The sequence below is a fragment of the Dipodomys ordii genome, unplaced genomic scaffold, assembly GCF_000151885.1.
Source record: "Dipodomys ordii isolate 6190 unplaced genomic scaffold, Dord_2.0 Scaffold75, whole genome shotgun sequence".
In the NCBI taxonomy this organism is placed as follows: domain Eukaryota; kingdom Metazoa; phylum Chordata; class Mammalia; order Rodentia; family Heteromyidae; genus Dipodomys; species Dipodomys ordii.
Window position 1 is genome coordinate 6,178,693 of NW_012267291.1, and position 20,330 is coordinate 6,199,022.

Below are 20,330 nucleotides of genomic sequence, written 5' to 3' on the forward strand. Positions count from 1 at the left end.
CTTGAGCTGAAGAGCTGAGGGACAGCGCCCAGGCCCAGAGTTCAAGCCCCACGACCACCACCACCAACAACAAAAATGTTGATAGGCTTGTCTAAATGTCCTCAGAAAAGGTTAAATTATAGCCTCACCAGCAAGGAGTTGAGGGCTCCTCTAGAGTTGGCTAATAGAGGCTATTGTCTAACTTTTTATCTTTGCCTGACTGATAAGAGAAATCCGCATCTCCTGCTTGGCAATCTAGGTTCCCGAGTTCAGGTTTTTGTTGCCTTTTTTCCCCCCTTCCCCCCCACTCATCTTGAGCAATTTTTTCCATACCCCAGAGCCATTTCCATTTCTCCATGTTCCAAACTAGTTTTCTAGTCCTTTGGGCTCAGGTTGAGCAACTTTGGATTTCTAAGCACCGGCTTTCTCAGGTTAACAGGTTGATTAGATCATGACTCAGGCATCACCTGAGCCCACCCTGGCTCAGAGTTTATCTTGACTTCGAGGAAAGGAGATTTTGTTCAGGGAGGTTCCACGGAGAATGGAGGCCCTACCTCTGCTTTCCTTCTTAATCTAGAGAACCTGTCCCAACGTCTCACCCTTGCCTGAAAACAGGCAGTGATGTAGCCTTGTGCCCCAGATGTAAGCTGTTTGCCGGCCAGCTTCTGAATCAGGGTCCAAGTGAGCTGGGCGGGGCCCAGAGCAGGTAGCCTGGAGCGAAGATGAGCCGGCCTTCCTCCTTCCCAGTGCACCGCCCGGACACCCACCCACGGCTCTGAAGCTCCCCCGGGGCCTGTCAATGCAGGGCCTCGCCATCCTGCCTAGCCAGGGAGAAAGCTCTGCATACAACAGACTGGAGCCACCTGGGTTCCAAAGGCTGCAAGATGAGGCTGGGAGTGGCCCTGAAGAGACTGGGGACTGGTCGTGCAGGCCATGCGGCAGCAGGACGGGCTCTTGCTCCATGCCCTTCTCTCATGGCAATTTCCTTTCCTTCTTTAGCATCTGCAAGTGTTCCTCCTGCCTCCCACTCTCCAAGAAAAGCCACCGTCTTGCCTGGCACACAGGGGGCCCTGTGGGATCTGGGCCCTGAAGCCTAGCAGAGGCCCCTGGCAGCCATCATGGACTGCACTACAAATGGCCCAGCCACCTGGCTCTGCCCTCCTAACTTTCCCCTCTCCAGGTCCCTCTCTTCCCTGTCCGGCCTGGGTCTCACTTTTTTGGGTCTGTGATCACTTTTTTTTTTTCTCGGTCATGGGGCTTGAACTCTGGGCCTGGGCGCTGTCCCTCAGCTCTTCAGCTCAAGGTGAGTGCACTGCCTCTTGAGCCACAGTACCACTTCCGGTTTTCTGGTGGTTCATTGGAGGTAAGAGTCTCATGAACTTTCCTGCCCGGGCTGGCTTTGAACCTTTATCCTCAGATCTCAGCTTCCTGAGTAGCTAGGATGACAGGCCTGAGCCACTGGCACCTGGTTTTTTGTTTTTGTTTTTTTTAATGTTGGTACTAGGGCTTGAACTCGGGGTCTGGGCAAATTCTGCTCAAGACTATTACTTGAGCCACAGCTCCATTGCTGGATTTTTGGTGGTTACTTGGAGGTAAGACTCGTGCCCAGGCTCGCTTCAGACCCTGAGCCTCACTCCGACCTCAGCCGCCTAAGGAGCTAGGTTGCAGGTGTGAGCCGCCGGCGCCCAGCAGGATTCTAGTATAACAGGAAAAAAGCAGGGAGAAATGGACAAGGGAGGAAACATTTCCTGCTCGCAATACAAGAAACGAGGTAAAAACTAAAAGAAGGAAAAGAAAGCTGGAAGTGCCGGAGAACTGGGTCAGCTCGGGTGGAGGACTCAGTCCCCAAGCAGAAGAGGAAGGTGTCTGAGACCTGGGCTGCCGGTGCAGAACTGGGCGGGGCGGTGGGCGGGGCTCTACCTGCAGGGCGGGGCCGCCGAGCGCCGCCACGCCCCGGAGGCGTGGCCTGGAGTTGTAGGCCGGGAGGGGCCCTCGGCCCGCGGCCTCTCGGTTCACCTCGCTGGGGCGGTGGGTGGGCCAAGGGGCCGTCCAGCCGCCCGCTCTCTGGGCGCGGCCCGCTTCCCACCTCCAAATACTCGCTGGTCTCCGGGCCAGAGGCGAGGGCGGTGGGCCAGGGCGCCAAAGGCCCGAGCCAGTTCGCTTCAGTCCGTGGATTGTCATTGTGAGGTGATGGAGGCTGACAAGGCCCGAGCCGTGGGAGTGCGGGCTCCCTGCCGCGTCTTCCGTCCCCCCTCCGTCCATCCCTCCCTCGGTCCATCCCTCCCTGCCGCGTCTTCCATCCCTCGCTCTCTGCTCTCTCTCCGTCCCTCCCAGCTCCACCGCGAGTTGTTCAGTTCACTTTCCCCCACGGGCAGTGCACTCCACTGCTGCACTTTTTCACACTTTCCCCTCGTGCCCTGTGCCTTCTCCACCTCCTCCCAAAGATACACCAGTGCACCACACATAAGGTAGAATCATCAAAAAAGAAGAGTTTCGGGACTGGGAAGGTGGCTCAGTGGTAGAGCGCTTGCCTTGCATGCATGACACCCTGGGTTCGATTCCTCAGCACCACCTAAGCAGAAAAGGCCAGGAGTGGTGCTGTGGCTCAAGTGGTAGAGCGCTCGCCTTGAGCTGAAGGACAGCGCCAAGGCCCAGAGTTCAGGCCCCACAACTGACCAAAAAGATTTCTTTTCCTGTCTTGGGGTTCACTTCGATGCATACTGTATCATGGAAACACGAAGAGGTGTGGAGACGCCACGCCTGTGTGATTCTGAGTATCCTCTTTTGGTCTCACTGTGTGCACATCTAGAATCTTGTGTAATTGCTGACATCAATTTAAAGGAGGGGGGAGCCAATCGTTTTTCTTTTCCTTTTCTCTTTTGAGTGGTAGGTGACCTGTGGCCTAGGGAGGCTGCGGCTGTCTCGGAACGTCTGGAATTGCTTCTTGGTGCCATGAGCCCTGGAGGCTGTGAGCAACACGGCCAGCGCTCAACTGTAAGGTTCGTCCAAAACGGTGCATGGGCGTTGCACACTGGACGGACCTGCAGCCAGGGACAGGCACAGACGCATCCTCACCACGGTTACCACGCCACGCAGCACCGGCCCTCACATGCAGCATCCCTGCTAAGGGGTGTTTCTTGGCAACATAGGGGTCCTAGTGGCCTCTTTGGGCGTCTTGAAGTCTAGACCCACGTTCTTGGGAGTATGAGGGAGTCCTCTTTGCCTCTGCCTCCCAACAGAACTGACCCCCCCCATATATAATTTTAAATTTATTTTTGGTTACAGTTCTTCAGCTCAAGGTGAGTGCTCTACCACTTGAACCACAGCGCCATTTTCCATTTTCTGAGTGGTTTATTGGAGATAAGAGTCTCATGGACTTTCCCGCCCAGGCTGGCTTTGAACTGTGATCCTCAGATCTCAGTCTCCTGAGTGCTAGGATTACAGGTATAAGACACTGATGCCTGGCTTGTGAGTCTTTTTTTTTTGGGGGGGGGTCTGGTCATAGGGCCTGAACTCTGGGCCTGGGCGCTGTCCCTCAGCTCTTCAGCTCAAGGCTAGCGCTCTACCACTTGAGCCACAGCGCCTCTTCTAGTTTTCTTTTTGTTTATGTGGTGCTGAGGAATCGAACCCAGGGCCTCAGGCATGCAAGGCAAGTGCTCTACCACTGAGCCACCTTTCCAGCCCTGGCTTGTGAGTCTTAAATGCAGGGCCTGGGCACAGTCCCTGACTTGTTTCCACTCAAGGCTAGCTCTACCACTGAACCATAGCTCCACTTGTTTTTTTTGGTAGTTAATTTGAGATAAGAGTCTCGAGGGCTTTCCTGCCTGGGCTGGCTATGTACCACAATCTTCAGATCTCAGCTTTCTCAGTAGCTAGGATTATAGCTGTGAGCCACCAGTGCCTAGCTCCTTTTTATATTGTGAAAGACGGTCAGCTACTTTGAGCCACAGCTCCACTTCAGGTTTTGTGTGTGTGTGATTAATTGGGAGAGTCTCACGCTTTCCTTCCTTGGCTGGTTTTGAACCATGATTCTCAGATTTCAGTCACCTGAGTAGTTGGTATTACAGGTGTGAGCCACTAGTGCCTGGCTATTTTCCTATTTAACATATTTACTTTAATAGAATTTTGGGGGTGTAGAATAGGGTTTGAAAGCAGGGTCTCATACTTGCTAATCAAATGCTCTCATTTGAGCCACATCATCAGTCCTAATTTTATTTCTTCTTCTGAGACTATGTAGTCAGGCTGGCCTTGAACTCAGGAGCCAATGGGTCAGATCTGGCTCTTAGCCAGGTGCTGGTGGCTCATGTCTGCAATTTTAAACTACTCAGAAGACCGAAATCTGAAGATCACAATTCAAAGCCAGCCTTGGCAGGAAAGTCCCTAACCTTTTCTTTTCTTTCTGCCAGTCCTGGAGCTTGAATCCAGGACCTGGGCACTGTCCCTGAGCTTCTTTTGCTCAAGGCTATCACTCTACCACTTGAGCCACAGCACCACTTCTGGCTTTTTCTGTGTATGTGGTACTGAGGAATTGAACCCAGGGCTTCATACATGCTAGGCGAGCACTCTACCGCTAAGCAGTATCCCCAGCCCCCTAATACTCTTATTGCCAATTAACCTCCAAGAAGTCTATGGTGGAGCTGTGGCTCCAGTGGTAGAGCAAAAAAGCTAAGAAATAGTGTCCAGGTCCTGAGTTCAAACCCCACTACTCTCCCTACACCCCACACACATTTTGGATCCAAAAAGGGCCCTGAAATAAATCAGCCAGGCACACACCAGGCCCTGGTGCCCAGATGCTGGGGGCAGGTGCTCGGGGGCAGGGCGAGGGTTTGAGGAAGCAAAGGTGACAGGGCCGCGAGCGCCAAGCCTCTGAGTCTCAGCCAGAGTTCTCTGAGACTGAGGTCTGGCTAAGTAGCTCCGCTAGCCTGAAGTTTGGGACCCACTGGCCTCCCGAGGGCTAGGTTCTAGGTGTATCCTCCACACCGGCTGGCCGACAGGAGGGGCTTGAACTCTGGGCTGAGTGCTGTCCCTGAGCAACTTTTTGCCTCGGGGTAGCCCTCTACCAAAAGAGCTCCAGCTGCACTTCCGCCTTTTCTGTGATTAACTGCAGATAAGAGTCTCTGGAACTTTGCTTCTGGGGCTAGTTCAAGCCCGGTCCACCAGAGTTAGTTTGGCTTGTACCCAGCTGAGAGATTATTTTTTTTTTTTTAGTTGGTTGTGGGGCTTGAACTCAGGGCCTGGGTGCTGTCCCTGAGCCTCTTTGTGCTCAGGGCTAGCTAGCACTCTACCATTTGAGCCACAGTGACACTTCCAGTTTTTGAGTGGTTTATTGGAGATAAGTTTCAACAGGGACTTTTCTGCTGGGTCTAACTTCAAACCACAATCCTCAGATGTCAGCCTCCTGAGTAACTAGGATTAATCCTCAAGACGTCAGCCTCCTGAGTAACTAGGATTAATCCTCAAGACGTCAGCCTCCTGAGTAACTAGGATTACAGGTGTGAGCCATCAATGCCCATAGGATATTTTTTAAAGTCTATTCTTTTTAAAATTCATTTTATTTTTTGTTTATGTGGTACCTTGGAATCAAACCCAGGGCCTCATGCATGCTAGGCAAGCACTCTACCACTAAGCCACATTCTTCCTAACCCTGACAGCATTTTGTATGTCTGTCAGTTGTAGGACTTGAACTCCGGGCCTGGGCGCTGTCCCTGAGCTCTTCAGCTCAAGGTGAGTGCTCTATCACTTGAGCCACAAAGCCACTTCTGGTTTCTGGCTAAATGGAGGTTAAGAGTCTCGCAGACTTTCCTGCCCAGGCTGGCTTTGAACGGTGATCCTCAGATCTCAGCCTCCTGAGTAACTAGGATGACAGGCGTGAGCCACCAGTGCCCGCTGTGGCTCAAAATGGTAGAGCACTAGCCTTGAGTAAAAAGAGTCCTGAGACAGTGCCCAGGCCCTGAGTTCAGGCCCTAAAACTGACCAAAAAATTCAAATGGGAGACCAGAGGCATGGCTCAAATAGTAGAGAACCAAACAGCTGTGAGAAAGCCAAATGATTCATGGCAGCGGGATTTAGACAACTCTAAGCTATCCTATTTTAGAGCTGCTCGCCTACTGAGGGCCCATGTCATTTGATGCTGCTGTCATCCATTCCCAAGGGGGAAGCAGAGCACGAAGGCCACACCTGCGGTCACCACGGTCCAGCTTCACCAGCTTCCTCTCACTTATCTTGGAGATAGGGTGCCAGATAAAAGAGGTCAATTAAATGTGAATTTCCCAGGAGCAGCACTAGGATTTTAGCATAAAGTTGCATAGAACATTACTTTACCTGAAATTCTGATTTCACTGGCCCCTACCCAGAAACTGGTTCTGACCTGCTATCACACAATCTCCAGCCAGTCACCTGTTACCTACAGGCAGTAACCAGAACCTTCCAGAAAGCTCTTCCTTCCTATGACGACCCTTGTAGGAAGGACATGCCACCTACAGCCAGGCCAGTGACTTCCTGAAAGTGGACAGTCAAGTTCACGCCTCCATTCCCATGACCAGGGACCCCCCCACACCCCCACACCCCCGTGCAGTTCTGCCCCCCTCCCCCATCTCGATGGTGTGGCCCCCCCTCCCCCATCTCGATGGTGTGGCCCCTCCCTCCCCCATCTCGATGGTGTGGCCCGGCTCTCTGTGGGGTTTGCTCTCCTTCACCTTTCTCTGATGCAGCTGTCAGGCACTGGCGGAGATGTGTTTATAAAAACGTTCACCCCTGCGCTGTGGAAACTCACTGGAAACAAAAGTTGCTCTGTCCTTACCGGAAGCACCACGCAGACCTGAGAGCATGTTAACTCGCCAAGAGGCTGGTGGGTGCCGAGGAGTTTTCTGGTGCAAGGAGTAGACTGGAAGAGCAGCTTGAAATGTTAGGTTTCAACCAAAAACACGGTGACCCAAAACACATGGTTTAATGGTTTATGGCGATGGGCTGTCTCTGAGGCTGGGGGCTGGGCTTCACTTTCATTTCTATTTTTTTTGCCAGTTCTGGGGCTTGAACTCAGGGCTTGCACACTGTCCCTGAGCTGCTTTTGCTTAAGGCGAGCACTCTACCGCTTGAGCCACAGCGCCACTTCTGGCTTTTTCTGTGTCTGTGGTTCTGAGGAATTGAACCCAGGCTTCATGCATACCAGGCGAGCGCTCTACCACTGAGCCACCTCCCCAGGCCCAGGCTTTCCTTTCTTCTTAGTCCTCTCCTCATAGGTTATTTTTCCTTTGGGGCGTGGGGGCTGCAGGCACTGGGGGTTGAACTCAAGGCCTGTCTCCCTCCTGCTTGGCTTTTTGACAAGTCTCTATACCACATGAACTTCTGGCTTTTCGCTCATTAATTGGAGATAGGAGGCCCATGGACTTTCCTGTCCCAGCTGGCTTTGAACCAGGATCCTGGGAGCTGAGAAGTCTGAGCAGCTAGGCTGACAAAGGAGAGAGCTGGGTGGGGGATGGGAGCCGCTCCGGCTACAACAGCCACTTTTCTCAATAAGGAATGTGTAGGTTTGGCCACAATGAAGGCAGGTAACTTTGCCACTGCAGATAACATGCTCTGTGGCTTGTTCTTAGTTACAGGTCACTTCCAGTTACGGACAGATTTAAAACAAATGACCCAAGCTGCTTGGGTGTCGAGCCCTGGAGTCACTCTCTGCACTGGCTTCAGTGTTCCCGGGGAAACCTGGCCCAACTGGCCGGCTAACACCCCACTGCACACGGCACTGAGGCTAGGCGGGGACCCCCTCTGCCGGGCACCCCTCCGCCCGGCCCGCCTGGCTCTGGGAACCCCCACGGCCGCCTCGGTGAGAGGCCTCCAGTGTGAGCTGCGGGCTCCAGCCTGAGCCCAGCGCTTCCCTTCCTGACCTAGAATGCTTCCACACGGCGAGGGCTTCACTTAATGTGTCCAAGAGGCACAAATTGCAACATTTAGACTTGTAACCAGAGTCCAGGACTCCAGTGACAGACACTGGTGAGGTACAGTTAACTGAGGTTTGGAATACAATGAGGGAGAGGCTGGGCACTGCTGGCTCACGCCTGTCATCCTAGCTACTCAGGAGGCTGAGATCTGAGGATCGAGGTTCAAAGCCAGGCGCCTGGCAGGAAAGTCCCTGAGATTCTTTTTTTTTTGGGGGGGTCCGGTCGTGGGGCCTGAACTCTGGGCCTGGACGCTGTCCTTTAGCTCTTCAGCTCAAGGCTAGCGCTCAACCACTTGAGCCACAGCGCCCACTTCCGGCTTTTTTCTTTTTGCTTATGTGGTGCTGAGGAATCGAACCCAGGGCCTCAGGCATGCAAGGCAAGCACTCTACCACTGAGCCACCTTCCCAGCCCAGTCCCTGAGATTCTTATCTCCAATAAACCACCAGAAAACCGGACGTGGTGCTGTGGCTCAAGTGGCAGAGGCTGGCCTTGAGCTGAAGAGCTGCGGGACAGCGCCCAGGCCCCGAGTTCAAGCCCCCAGGGAGGGGCGTGGCGGAGACTGGAGGTGCCAGGCTCAGTCCTGGCCCATTTGGCCCAGGCCAGGCAGCGGAGGCAGCTGGGGCAGCACTGTCCTCTGGCACCATCCTTGAGAGGCGGACCCAGCCATCTGCCTGGCTCCAAGGTGGGGGAGGGGGAGGAGGAGATGGGGGAGGGGGGGCTGAAGCACACCAGCACTGGGGGTGGGGGAAGAGGGGCTGGGCCTGTTTTCCAGGAGGCCTAGCTGGCCAAGCGGCCGTCAATGCTGTGGCCAGAAGCCGGGCTGTGGGACAGACAGGACCTCCCACTCAGTAACTACCTCTGGAGCTGGCCGCCGGACCCCAACTTGAGCAAATGGTATTTAATGAAAACACGCATTATAGCCTCCCAGTTGGATAAATTATGAAATTTATTTATACTTCACCTTTTAAAGGCCAGAACAAATTTCGCTTTCTGGAAAATCATCTTATTAGAAATACATGAAGTGCACTTATACAAGGAGGAAGTTTCTGGCCCACTGGGGAGGCAGCTGTGCTCTTCTGGGCCCTCGGATGGAGGCCCCGCCAGAGATTACAGTGACACCATCTTTCTGGTACTAAGTGTAGGAGCAGCAGGCTCTCCCCTAGTGAGAAGGAGAGCAGCTCCCCCCTCCACGGCCCTGGCCCCAGCCAGCTCCTACTCTCAACCCCAGCCACGGGCCACACCTTCCATATTCAGCCTAGAGATGTGAAGCATGCAAGAACGAACCCAACCCGCTGCCCCCTTCAGGTGCAGGAGCTCCGCCTGCCTGCAGATCGACACCAGCACTCACTGAAGCCGGTGCAAGCGTCTGAGTGCAATGAAGCACGCTCCCAGGGAAAGCTGCTCTTCCCTGTGCTGCCCAGCGGCGCGGACAGCGGTCCCCCATCAGAGGGCCCCCTGCAGGCCTGGGGACAAGAATGTGAGTGCCCTTCCCTCCTGGCACCTGACCACCTCCCCACTTGAGAGACGGCACACTCCAACCTGCCTGACCTGCCACCCGGCCCTCACGTACATGCTTCTGCTAGACTAACCTAAAAAGGCGCCATGCAGACATTTAAGATGGAACCTGCACATTCTAAGGGTGTGCAAAAAGCACAGGAAAGCTGGGCACTGGTGGCTCACACCTGTAATCCTAGCTATTCTGGAGACTGAGGTCTGAGGATCACAGTTTGAAGCCAGCCCAGGCAGGAAAGTCCATGAGACTTATCTCCAATAAACTACTCAGAAAAATCCCGCAGTGGGGTTGTGGCTCAAATGGTAGAGCACCAGCCTTGAGCAAAAAGAAACTCAGGACCAGCGTCCAAGCCCAGAGTTCAGCCCCAGGACCAGCAAAAAAAAGCAGCAGCATAGGCCAATTAATCAAAGCTTCCAGCATCAGACTGCAAGAAACCCAGAAATGTTCATCCCCAGAGGGCTGTTCACAAGCTTTCTGGCTGCTCCCAAAGACCCCCCTGGGAAGTTCCGCCCGTCTGCCGTGCTGCGCCACGGCCAGGTTCACACACCCAGGGATGAGACAGGGGACACTTGTTTTGTTGTGCTATTCACGACCAAGAGAAGGTCCTGGCTGGCTCGGAGGACCTCAGAGATGAACACCGGGTGAACACACGGGAAGCAAGAACATGTGGAGGTAAAAGCTGGATTATTCTACAGAACAGGAGGCACAAGTTCCAGGAAGCAGCTGAGGACCAGTAAGATGAGGCCAGGTGACAAGGGGGCTCACTGTGGGAAGACAGCCTGGCAAGGGCCCCCGAGGACAGGGGCTCCAACCTGGGGACCCACGGCCCGGCTTGTCCCAGGTATGTCGTAGGGAAGGGTAGGATTCAGAGGTCTACACTCAGCACGCGGTGGAAGCTCTACAACACGAGACAGATGGCAATGACCTGCTACTGGTCCACGAGGGAGCGCTGCAAGACCTGGTTCATCATGTCCTCTTCATCCACATCATAATCCTGGGGAAAAACAGACACGGGGCCTCTGAGAAGAGTCTCACTGAGCAGGACCTTGGGGCCACCGGGCCGGACCACACCTGCAGTACAGCAGAGAACTGGCAAATCACTTCATTCTTAGCAAGACGGCAGAGGCAGGGACGGCAAGTGCTGGTGCACACCAAGCACACAACATGCCTCACTTAGCTCGTCGGAGCCAGACACACCCAGTTCTGGTGCTGCTCCCAAGTGCTGGCCTCGGTGTCTGTGCAACAGACGCTGTACCAAAGCCAACTAACCACACCGAATTACAGATGCATGACAGCCAGCACGCCTGTCTGCAGCATGGACCGAAAGTGCAGTTATCCCGCAACTGCGCTTCAGACTCTCGACGAATATGCTTTATGACAATGTGGGAAAGAACTTTCTTCCCACATTCTGAAACACCGCCGTCAAGAACAAACATTTAAGCCAGACACCGGCAGCTCACGACTGTCATCTTAACTACTCAGAGATCTAAGGATCACAGTTCAAAGCCAGCTCAAGCAGGAAAGTTTGTGAGACTCTTATCTCCATTAACCACCAAACGGCCAGAAGTGGAGCTGTGTCTCAACTTGCAGAGTCAGCAAAAAACAGTGCTCAGGCCAAGTTCAAGCCTCAGGACCAACAGAAAAAACAAAAAACAAAGAGCACAGACACTGGGAGTGAGAGCCGGAGTGGGGGCTTCGTAAGTACCTCCTTTTCCTAAGAGTGAAGGAGGAGGGACGACGAGGGAGCTCAAGTCCTGGGACCAGCATGAGCAGGCACACAGGCACGCAGGCGCACACACGCACGCACGCACACACACACATACACACAGACCAACGCGCACACCTCACCGTGTCTGCCTAGATGACTACACAGCCCACCCGACACCTCAGCACGTCGCTCGCAGCACTGCCGAGTCCCTCCCCTAGCCACAACTGGAGTGGCGTGTCACCACGCTGAGGAGGCCCAGACTTACCACAAACGTGTCGTAAGAAAACTGGTGCCGGCGCTGGATGTGCTGAATGAAGTTGGCGCTGCGGTAGCTGGGGTCCCCCCAGGGCATGGAGGCACAGATGGGACAGACCTGTCCGTGAAGAAGAGGCCTCTGAGACAACGCACTGGCCTCGGCCGCCAGCATCAGCGCCTGGCCCCTACCTCCCGGGACACACTTCCTGACACCGCAGTCCAGGGTCTGGTCACTCATGTGGGCGAGCATTCCAAACCGCTGCACAGCTGGACGACAGTGGCTCACGCCTGTAATCCTAGCTTCTCAGGAGGCCAGGATCCAAGGATGGCGGTTCCTAGCCAGCCTGGCAGGAAAAGTCCATGAAACTCTTCTCTCGAATCCATCACCGAGAAAGCCACAAGTGGCTCTGTGGTTCGAGTCTTAGAGCGCTTAGCTTTGAGCAAAAGGGACCAGGCCCAGAGATCAAACCCCAGGGCTGGCAAAAAACAAAAACAACCACATTGTGAGGCTCCAGCTCTAGGTAATGGGTGGAGTAAGAAGGCGTGACCCCGCCCTTGCTGAAGTCCCGCTGTAGTCAGAGGCCAGCCCTGCGGAAGGCCAAAAACACACTCTTCTAACCTAGCACAAAGATGGGCTAAAGGCACCCCGAAACCAAGGAACAGATGAGCGAGGCCAGGGAAGTGAAAGCAGCCTGCTTGCCATGTGTCCTGATGCACAAGTGCGCACATGGAGCGAGCAGGCTGCTCGTTCTTCGGGCTGCCCCTGAACCTGCTTCCCTCTGCACCCCTGGCACGGCAGCCCCGTGACCAGCGTGGTGCAGCACTCTGTGCCCTGAGCACAGGCAGCAAGGGCACTTTCTCTCATGCCAGGCAGCGCAACCCCCCATTTCTCCCCCCCCCACCCCCCAGGTCTGGTGCTGACTTCTCTGAGGCCGAGGCAGAGATCTAGGCAGCTAGCTGACAGACTGGGGTCATGGCTGGGCACTGACCCCTCCCACTTCCTGAACCCAGGCTCTGCTCCCAACTTCTGACTTCAGGTAGCACTTGGAGCCTAAGTTCCGATTGCTCATCCGTGCTAGAACAGTGGACGCCGGCCCGGGACACAAATGCTCAGTGTTCCTCGATTCATCAACTGCCTCCCCAAACCCAGGGCAAGTCACTTGATTCCAGTTTTCAAGTCCACAGAATCTTTGCCTTCCTAAACTCAGGGGGCCCACACCCAGGCCTGCCAGGTCCCCCCTCCCACTTGCAGGAGGAGGAAGGAGTCTGAACAAGACCCCTTCCAATGAGCTCCCATCTTCTTTTTTGGATTGGTCAAAGGGCTTGAACCCAGGGCCTGGGCACTGTTGCTGAGCTCTTTGCTCAAGGCTAGTACTCTACCACTTTGAGCCACAGTGCTACTTCTGGGTTCTGTGGTTAACTGGAGATAAGAGTCTCATTGACTCTTCTGTCTAGGCCAGCTTTGAACCATGATCCTCAGACTTCAGCTTCCAGAGTGGCTAGGCTGGCTGGCATGAGCCTCCAGCTTCTGACAGCCTACTTCTTACACAAGGACCTAACTACACACAAAAAAAGCAAGTAAATTTTACCCAGGAAAAATAGCAGGGGCTGGGAAGGTGGCTCAGTGGTAGAGTGCTTGCCTTGCATGCCTGAGACCCTGGGTTCGATTCCTCATCACCACGTAAGAAAAAAGAAAAAAGCAAGAAGTGGCACTGTGGCTCAAGTGGTAGAGCGCTAGCCTTGAGCTGAAGAGCTGAGGGACAGCGGCCAGGCCCCAGAGTTCAAGCCCCATGACCAACAATAAGAAAAGAAAGGAAAATCTAAAGCAGAAAGATTGAGTCCAAGAGTTGAGTTAGAGACCAGCTTGGGAAACATAGCAAAGGCTGTTTCAAAAAAAAAAAAAAGGAAAATGCTTACAAAGTCCTAGATATAATGGAAAACAAGGACCCCAAGAATAGCATCACATTTCAGCAGACACAGAAGGGAAAACAGCCAACAACCAGAGCCGAAGGGCAGAGCTATGGGATGCTCTCCACCATCGGCTACCTCTCTCTTCTTCCCTCCAACTCAGTTTTTTCTTTTTCTTTTTTTGGTTGGTCGTAGGGCTTGATCTCTGGGCCTGGGCGCTGTCCTCAGCTCTTCAGCTCAAGGCTAGTGCTCTACCACTTGAGCCACAGCTCCACTTCTGGCTTTTTCTACTGATGTGGTGCTGAGGAATCGAACCCAGGGCCTCATACATGCTAGGCAAGCACTCTACCACTGAGCCGCCTTCCCAGAAACTCTTTTTCTTTTTGAGCACAAAGAGGCCCAGGCTCCAGAACCCGCAAAAAAAATGTTTTTAGGGTACACTAAAGTATTTAGTGGGCAAAGGGCCATGGTACTTAGCTTAATTCCAAATAGTTCAGAAAATATGCATATATAAAATATGGCCAAGCAAATATGGTAAAAGGTGTGTGTCAATCCTGGGGCTTGAACTCAGGGCCTGAGAGCTGTACTTGAGCTTTTTTGCTCAAGGCTGGTGCTCTATCACTCGAACCACAGCTCCACTTCTGGCTTTTTGCTGGTTAACTGGAGGTAAGTCTCATGGAATGTCTTGCCTGGGCTGGCTTCGATCTACGATCCTCAGATCTCAGCCTCCTGAGTAGCTAGGATGACAGGCGCAAGCCACCAATACCCCAAAGTAAAATGTTATTTTCTAGCTGAAGAACCATCAGAGTTCATTGTACTAATTATGCCAATTTTTTTTGTAAGTTTGAGGTGTTTCCCTTTCTATTAAAAAATAAATAAATAAAAAATTAAAAAAAATTAAAAAAAAAAAAGGTCCCCTTACCACAGGTTTGGTGTCCGTGCTATGGGACAATCTGCAGTGCTCCACCAGCCCTTCCTGGTCAAAGTTCTTCTCGGGGCAGTAAGGACAGGGAAAGGTGTATCGGTTTGGGACGCTCCTGAAAGATGAAAAATGCAACCTCATGTCTGAACTGAACATGAGTGCCCGCTGCCCCCAATACTTGCATTCTTGATTATACTTCCCTCCATTTCCCAAATCCACACACTTGCCGAACATCACCCACTGAGGGAGGCCCAGTCACTCACCTGGGCTGAAGGGATGCATCCTTAGTGGTGGCCTTCACACCTTCCATGATGTAATTCTGGTATTTGGAACAGGTAGCCACGTGGGCCCGGATTTTAGACAGGAAGAACTTGATGAGAATCAGAGCCCACAGTTAGTGAGGACCTTATACCAGGCATAGTCCCAAAGCAGGTTGATAAAAACTAGACCTCCACCCCCAGCGTACAATCTCAGCACCCTCCTATGCTAGTGGACAGAAGCTCTGTCAAGTGTAGGTTTTCCACTCCTGTCCAGGCTCAGGTTTCACCAAATCACAATTTCCATTCTGAAGTAATTCTACAGCAAGTTTGCTTTGCTTACAAACATGCTTTCTGCTTACAGCTGGGCTCCAAGCCCAGGTATGTGTTAAATATTTTCTACCCTGCACTAAAATCGATCCTCTTCTAGCAGTCAAGAGCCATATTCCACGCTTCTTACAGCACAGAAAAATGCACACTGAAGCATAAGAGATAAAGGCTAGTAACCTTGAAAGTATCAGATTGTGATCAATGATCTTAAAAAAAAAATTGAAGCTGTGTAATAGTAAGATGAAAAATAAGAAAATAAAACAGAAAACTTCAGGAGTGGTTCTGGGTTTGGGGCCTCATACATGCAAACCGCGTGCTCTGCCGCTACCCTGTGTATGTGTGCACGTGTGCAGTACTGGGAGTACTGAGGAAGGAACTCAGGGCCATGCGCTCACCTGAGCGGCTCTACCACTCAGCTTCACCTCCAGATGTTTTGTTCTTGTCACCTCTGAGATGAGGTCTTGCTATTATGCCTCAAACTTAAAAAAAAATTCTTTTAATAATTTTATTATTGCTTATGTGGTACTGAGGAACTGAACCCAGGGCCTCATGCATGCTAGGCAAGTGCTCTACCACTAAGCCACCTTGCCACCCTCAAACTTCTATACTGGGCAATCCGGTGATAGGTGGCATTTTGTAGATGGAATGCAGGAGGTTTTCTGCCCAGGTTGGCTATGAAACCTCCATTCTCTGAACTCAGAATCCCGAATAGCTAGGATTACAGATGTAAGTGACTGTTTTCTGGCAACTTTGCATGTTGCTAAAGAAAAACTTTAAGGAATGAAAAAGCCTATGGAGAAGAAATTTTTGAAGCAGATACCTGTAATCCTAGCTACTTAGGAGACTGAGACTTAATGATCAAAGTCTGAAGCCAGCTGGGACAGGAAAGTCCGTGAGACTTTTGTGTACAGTTAACCACCAGAAAACTGGAAGTAGAGCTGTGGGTAAAGTGGTAGAGCACTAGCCTTGAGAAAAAAAAAAAGCTCGGGGACCTCACTCAGGTCCTGAGTTCAAGCCCCAGGACCAGCACAAAAAAATAAGTAAAACAAAATAACATGGAGAAAGTCAAAAGCATATGGGGACGGGGGAGGACACTGAAGGAAGGGTAAGTTCTTAGGACATTTTTATTTTAGAATCTTGTTTCTAAATTAAAGGAAACCATAAAAAAAAAATCTCCACTCTGGTTCACCAGCTCAAACACTTGCAGACTTCAAGCTGCCAACCAAGGAGTCCCAACTAGAGAGATGGAGCCAGAGACACACAGCCTGGAATAGTGGCCCATAAGCCACAGTCACCCCACAGAAAGGCATGCTAAGCCACACCCACAGTTAGGCCACTCACTGTGGTGCTGGCCCATGGTAGAGATCTTAGTTATGTGAAGGCCTTGAGCTGCATCCCCAGCCCAAGAAAAAAACTGCCACATAATCTGTCCAACAAATAATTATAAATAATTCAGTTTCAAAAGTAAAAGCTAGCTGGGCACCTGTGGCTCACGCCTGTAATCCTAGCTACTCAGGAGGCTGAGATCTGAGGATCACGGTTCAAAGCCAGCCCGGGCAAGGAAAGTCCGTGAGACTCTTATCTCCAATAAACCACTAGAAAACCAGAAGTGGCGCCGTGGCTCAAGCAGTTGAGCGCTGGCCTTGAGCTGAAGAGCAGAGGGACAGCACCCAAGCCCAGAGCTCAAGTCCCATGACTGACAAAAGAAAAAAAAATGTAAAAGCTGATGAAAAGTATATGATCCCATTGTATAAAAACAAAACCAATCTACTCGGTGTTTGTAAATCTTTGTATCTACATTTGTCAATAAAAAATTCTCATAATAGGGGGCTGGGAAGGTGGCTCAGTGGTAGAGCGCTTGCCTTGCATGCTTGAGGCCCTGGGTTCGATTCCTCAGCACCACATAAGCAGAAAAAGCTGGAAATGGAGCTGACGTTCAAGTGGTAGAGCGCTAGCCTTGAGCTGAAGAGCTGAGGGACAGCGCCCAAGCCCAGAGCTCAAGTGCCACGACCAAAAAAAAAAAAAAAAAAATGTCATAAGGCTAGGAATATGGCGGGGCGCTCTTAACTCACACCTGTAATCCTAGCTACTCAGGAGGCTGAGATCTGAGAATTGAGGTTCAATGCCAACCTCATCAGGAAAGTCCATGACTCTTATCTACAATTAACCACCAGAAAACCAGCCGGAAGTGGTGGGACAGCGCCCATGCCCAGAGTTCCAGCCCCATAACCAACAACAACAACAAAATGCTAGGAATGCGGCTTAGTGGTAGAGCGCTTACCTGGCAGGCATGAAGCCCTGGGTTCTATTCCTCAGTACCACATAAACAGAAAAAGCCGGAAGTGATACTGTGACTGAAGTGATAGAGTGCTAGCCTTGAGCAAAAGAAGCTTGGGGACAGTGCCCAGGGCCTGAGTCCAAGCCCCAGGACTGGAAAAAATAAATTGTCATGAGCCAGGCTCATGGTGGCTCACACCTGTCATCCTAACTACTCAGGAGGCTAAGATCTGAGGATCATGGTTCAAAGCCAGCCCAGGAAGGAAAGGCCTTGGGACTCTTTATCTCCATTTAATTACTCAAAAACTGGAAGTAGAGCTGTGGCTCAAAAGTGATACAGTACTAGCTAACCTTGAGCAAAAAGAGCTCTGGGACAGCACCTGTGTTCTGAGTTCAGAACCACAACCACACCCCCTTCCCCCCCTCCCCCAAACAGTCATGACTTTAAAACCAATGTCATCACTGGAAAATAAGACAATCAGATCTCTCTCTTTCCACAGCAGTTAAGGTGAGCTTGGACACAGTCTTAGTGTCAGATTTTGCACTGAAATCACATGACTGCACACTGACCTTTGTACCCCACTTCCTTTGGTAAACAGCTGAGTAGCTGAACCATTAGTTTATCTCTAGTGCTACAGAAAGAGGGTCTCTCCTTCAAATTCACCATAGTAGTTAACTTTTTTGACTAATTTCACTGTATGTTTTTTTAAATATCATGAAATGTCACAGTCTAATTAAAATCGTGCATGTTTTGGAAAATGAGTCTTATGGGCAAAAAACTGGGACAATTGATTTCTATGGCTTCAAAACTAAACCAACGGATGGAAAAAGAAAATGCAGTAAGGTTACAACTCAAACAGCACAGCCACCACCGTCAGGAGGGCGCGCTGTCACCCAGGCACAGTCTGGAGAAGGGACATGGGCAGAGCTCAGGGTACCCCATCTCAGCACGGAAAGACATCGACTCTTCCATGTTCTCCCACATACATTCTTACGGCAGCCATGGCAAGAAGTCTCTGTGCTCTCGATCTGCCGCTCGAGCTCCACAGCTCGGACGCCAGGTGCCAGAGCGCTGCGACACACACCACAGAGAGGTTTCTTCGGCTTCAGACATTCCTGCAGGCATGCAGAGCAAAAGCTAGAACAAGACACACAGAGAACCTCTGTCATGCATTGTGGAGACAAAAAGACAAATGTGGCTCAACTCTTAACAGACACCAATGAAAAATGGACTAAAACCAACTAACTTCCCTGTGCCCAACTCAACACCAAGTCCTTCTAGGACAGACACGCTGCAGTGGGGTCTACCAACACAAACCAAGTGCCATGCTACCTGGCCAGAGGTGTAGCCAAGGTTTAAAACCTCAGCACCTACACCAGCACAGGAGACTAAGGGTTCTCTCCTGTGGAACAAAGACGCAGTTCCTACCACCAGGGCTGCTGCAGGGACGTGCGGTGAGCACACATGGAACACACAGTAAATGGGAAATGGTATCAGAGAGGTGAGAGCAAAGCAGCATGGGAACACAAGGGCAGTGGCAGCTAACGGCAGCTAGCTGTAACCCAGGCTCGGGCTGGCAGCCCTGCAGAGGCGGCCCCCATGACCAGCCTTCAGAGGCTGCAGTTGGTGGAGCAAGAAAACAATCCCAGGCTCGAAGGCTTAAGACACACAGGCACTTGAGGAAATGATTTTTCCTCAAAAGCCAACTATCCACGCTTCAGAAAAATAACTGGTGCTTTGTGAAGAGAGTTTTTAGTGTGTTTTAAGGCGAGGAAAGATGAGCGGAGACCAAGTGCAAACCCAGCAGGATGACTAAAGCAGGGCTGTGAAGGACTGACCGCAGCACCAAGAAGGACCCAGGAAATGATTCAGGCATGGAGGCAGCGTGACCTGTGACTTACTGAAGTCAAAGATGACAGGCCTTCCGCCCTGAAGCCAGGCAGGTGGTGACACTGAGATCGGGTAGAAGGAATGGACAGCAAAGCATGAAGCTGCACTGGGCAAGCTGCCCAAGCTAATAGACTTTTAAAGCAGCTTTAGCAAATCTGCCAGGAGGGCTAAGATGAGGGAGTGGGAGGCTTCAAGTTCAATTCTTGCTACCAGCAAAGGGAAAAAAAAGGTAATCTGCAACTTGATGTTTTACTTTCTTATTTCTCATTTTCTTTCCTCTCAACAACCTTCCTCTATCATTAAGCTATACATCCATGCTGCTAGGCAAAACTCCAGGCCAGGCTGGGTGGGTGGGTGGGGTGTAAAAGGATCTGTTCATTCACCCCTGCGGACAGGGTGGAGCCGAGACCCAAGCCTCTGCTAAGTTCTAAGTGGAGGAAGGTGCTCACGTTCATTTCATTGACTACACACAGGAAGGAAGTAAATCAAGGCAGAGTTGGGGGGGGGGTGCCTGGACCGCAGCACTTCACAGAGACCTGACTGTGAAGGCAGATGTGGACACGGATGCAGAGTGCCAGACAGCTGACACCACACGCCAAGCTGTGTGTGGAGGGCAGAGAGCAAGATCTGTGGGGCTGTGATGTGTGACTACTTGGAGAAAAGACAAAAGCATAAGCAATGGGCAGGTAGGAAAGGCAGACAAGGGTAACCAAGAGGGTACTGAAAAGCCAACCCCAGCTACTGAGGGCAGCCCAGTGTACCCTCCGCGTAGCATGGCACAGCTCCCCAAATGGTCACAAGCCCCTTTATGACCAAACGATGCCCACACAACCCTGTTTCTAGACTGTGTGTCTTGGGCCAGCTTTCAGTTTCTACTTCCTATTAGCACTTTCCAGTTCAGCCTTCTAGATGCCCTACCCTTTCTGCCACAGGGCTGTTTCGAAATTCCCTTTTCTTGGGCACCTCGCCACCTTCCCTACTCCAGACGGAGGAGGATGGAGGCGTTTGGGGCTGCTACACGCCACAGACGCAGGGCCACCAAACTCCCGACTCCAGTGGGGAGAGCAGAAAGCATGGGGGTAGATCTCAGGGAGGGCTTTCGGTGTGGTCATCTGTCTTCAAGCAGCACTGGGCTGCCGGAGGTGAGACCGGTAACCGGTGCTCATCCTGCCCTTTGCCCCCCGCCCCGGGACAGGTTCAGCCGGCTCAAAGAAATCTGCAAGAGTGCTTTTTGATTGGGTCAAGAGTTTCCTAAACGTGAATGCCCACCCGCCCCGGGGCGCACTGCATCTGCCCCGGGGCAGAGCCACCAGCCTCGGACCCCAGCGGCCGCGCAGTGGGCACGGGGGGGGG

General features: G+C 52.0%; 2 protein-coding genes across 2 annotated transcripts in view; both read right to left on the bottom strand.

The window, feature by feature from the left end:
- Positions 1 to 2,160, bottom strand: part of Snai1 (snail family zinc finger 1) — a 9,832-nt gene extending 7,672 nt beyond the window's left edge. The window contains exon 1 of the mRNA XM_013024308.1: positions 1,853 to 2,160. Within this exon, the coding sequence (XP_012879762.1) occupies positions 1,853 to 2,160 (308 nt within the window). The remainder of the gene's footprint in view (positions 1 to 1,852) is intronic.
- Positions 2,161 to 10,246: 8,086 nt separating this feature from the next.
- The window catches only part of Rnf114 (ring finger protein 114), a 21,412-nt gene continuing 11,328 nt past the window's right edge, over positions 10,247 to 20,330 (bottom strand). Inside the window, exons 2-6 of the mRNA XM_013024309.1 lie at positions 18,074 to 18,224; positions 14,486 to 14,592; positions 14,223 to 14,337; positions 11,403 to 11,510; positions 10,247 to 10,423 (exon numbers count right to left, since the gene is read on the bottom strand). Of these exons, the coding sequence (XP_012879763.1) occupies positions 10,358 to 10,423; positions 11,403 to 11,510; positions 14,223 to 14,337; positions 14,486 to 14,592; positions 18,074 to 18,224 (547 nt within the window). The 3' untranslated portion in view covers positions 10,247 to 10,357. The remainder of the gene's footprint in view (positions 10,424 to 11,402; positions 11,511 to 14,222; positions 14,338 to 14,485; positions 14,593 to 18,073; positions 18,225 to 20,330) is intronic.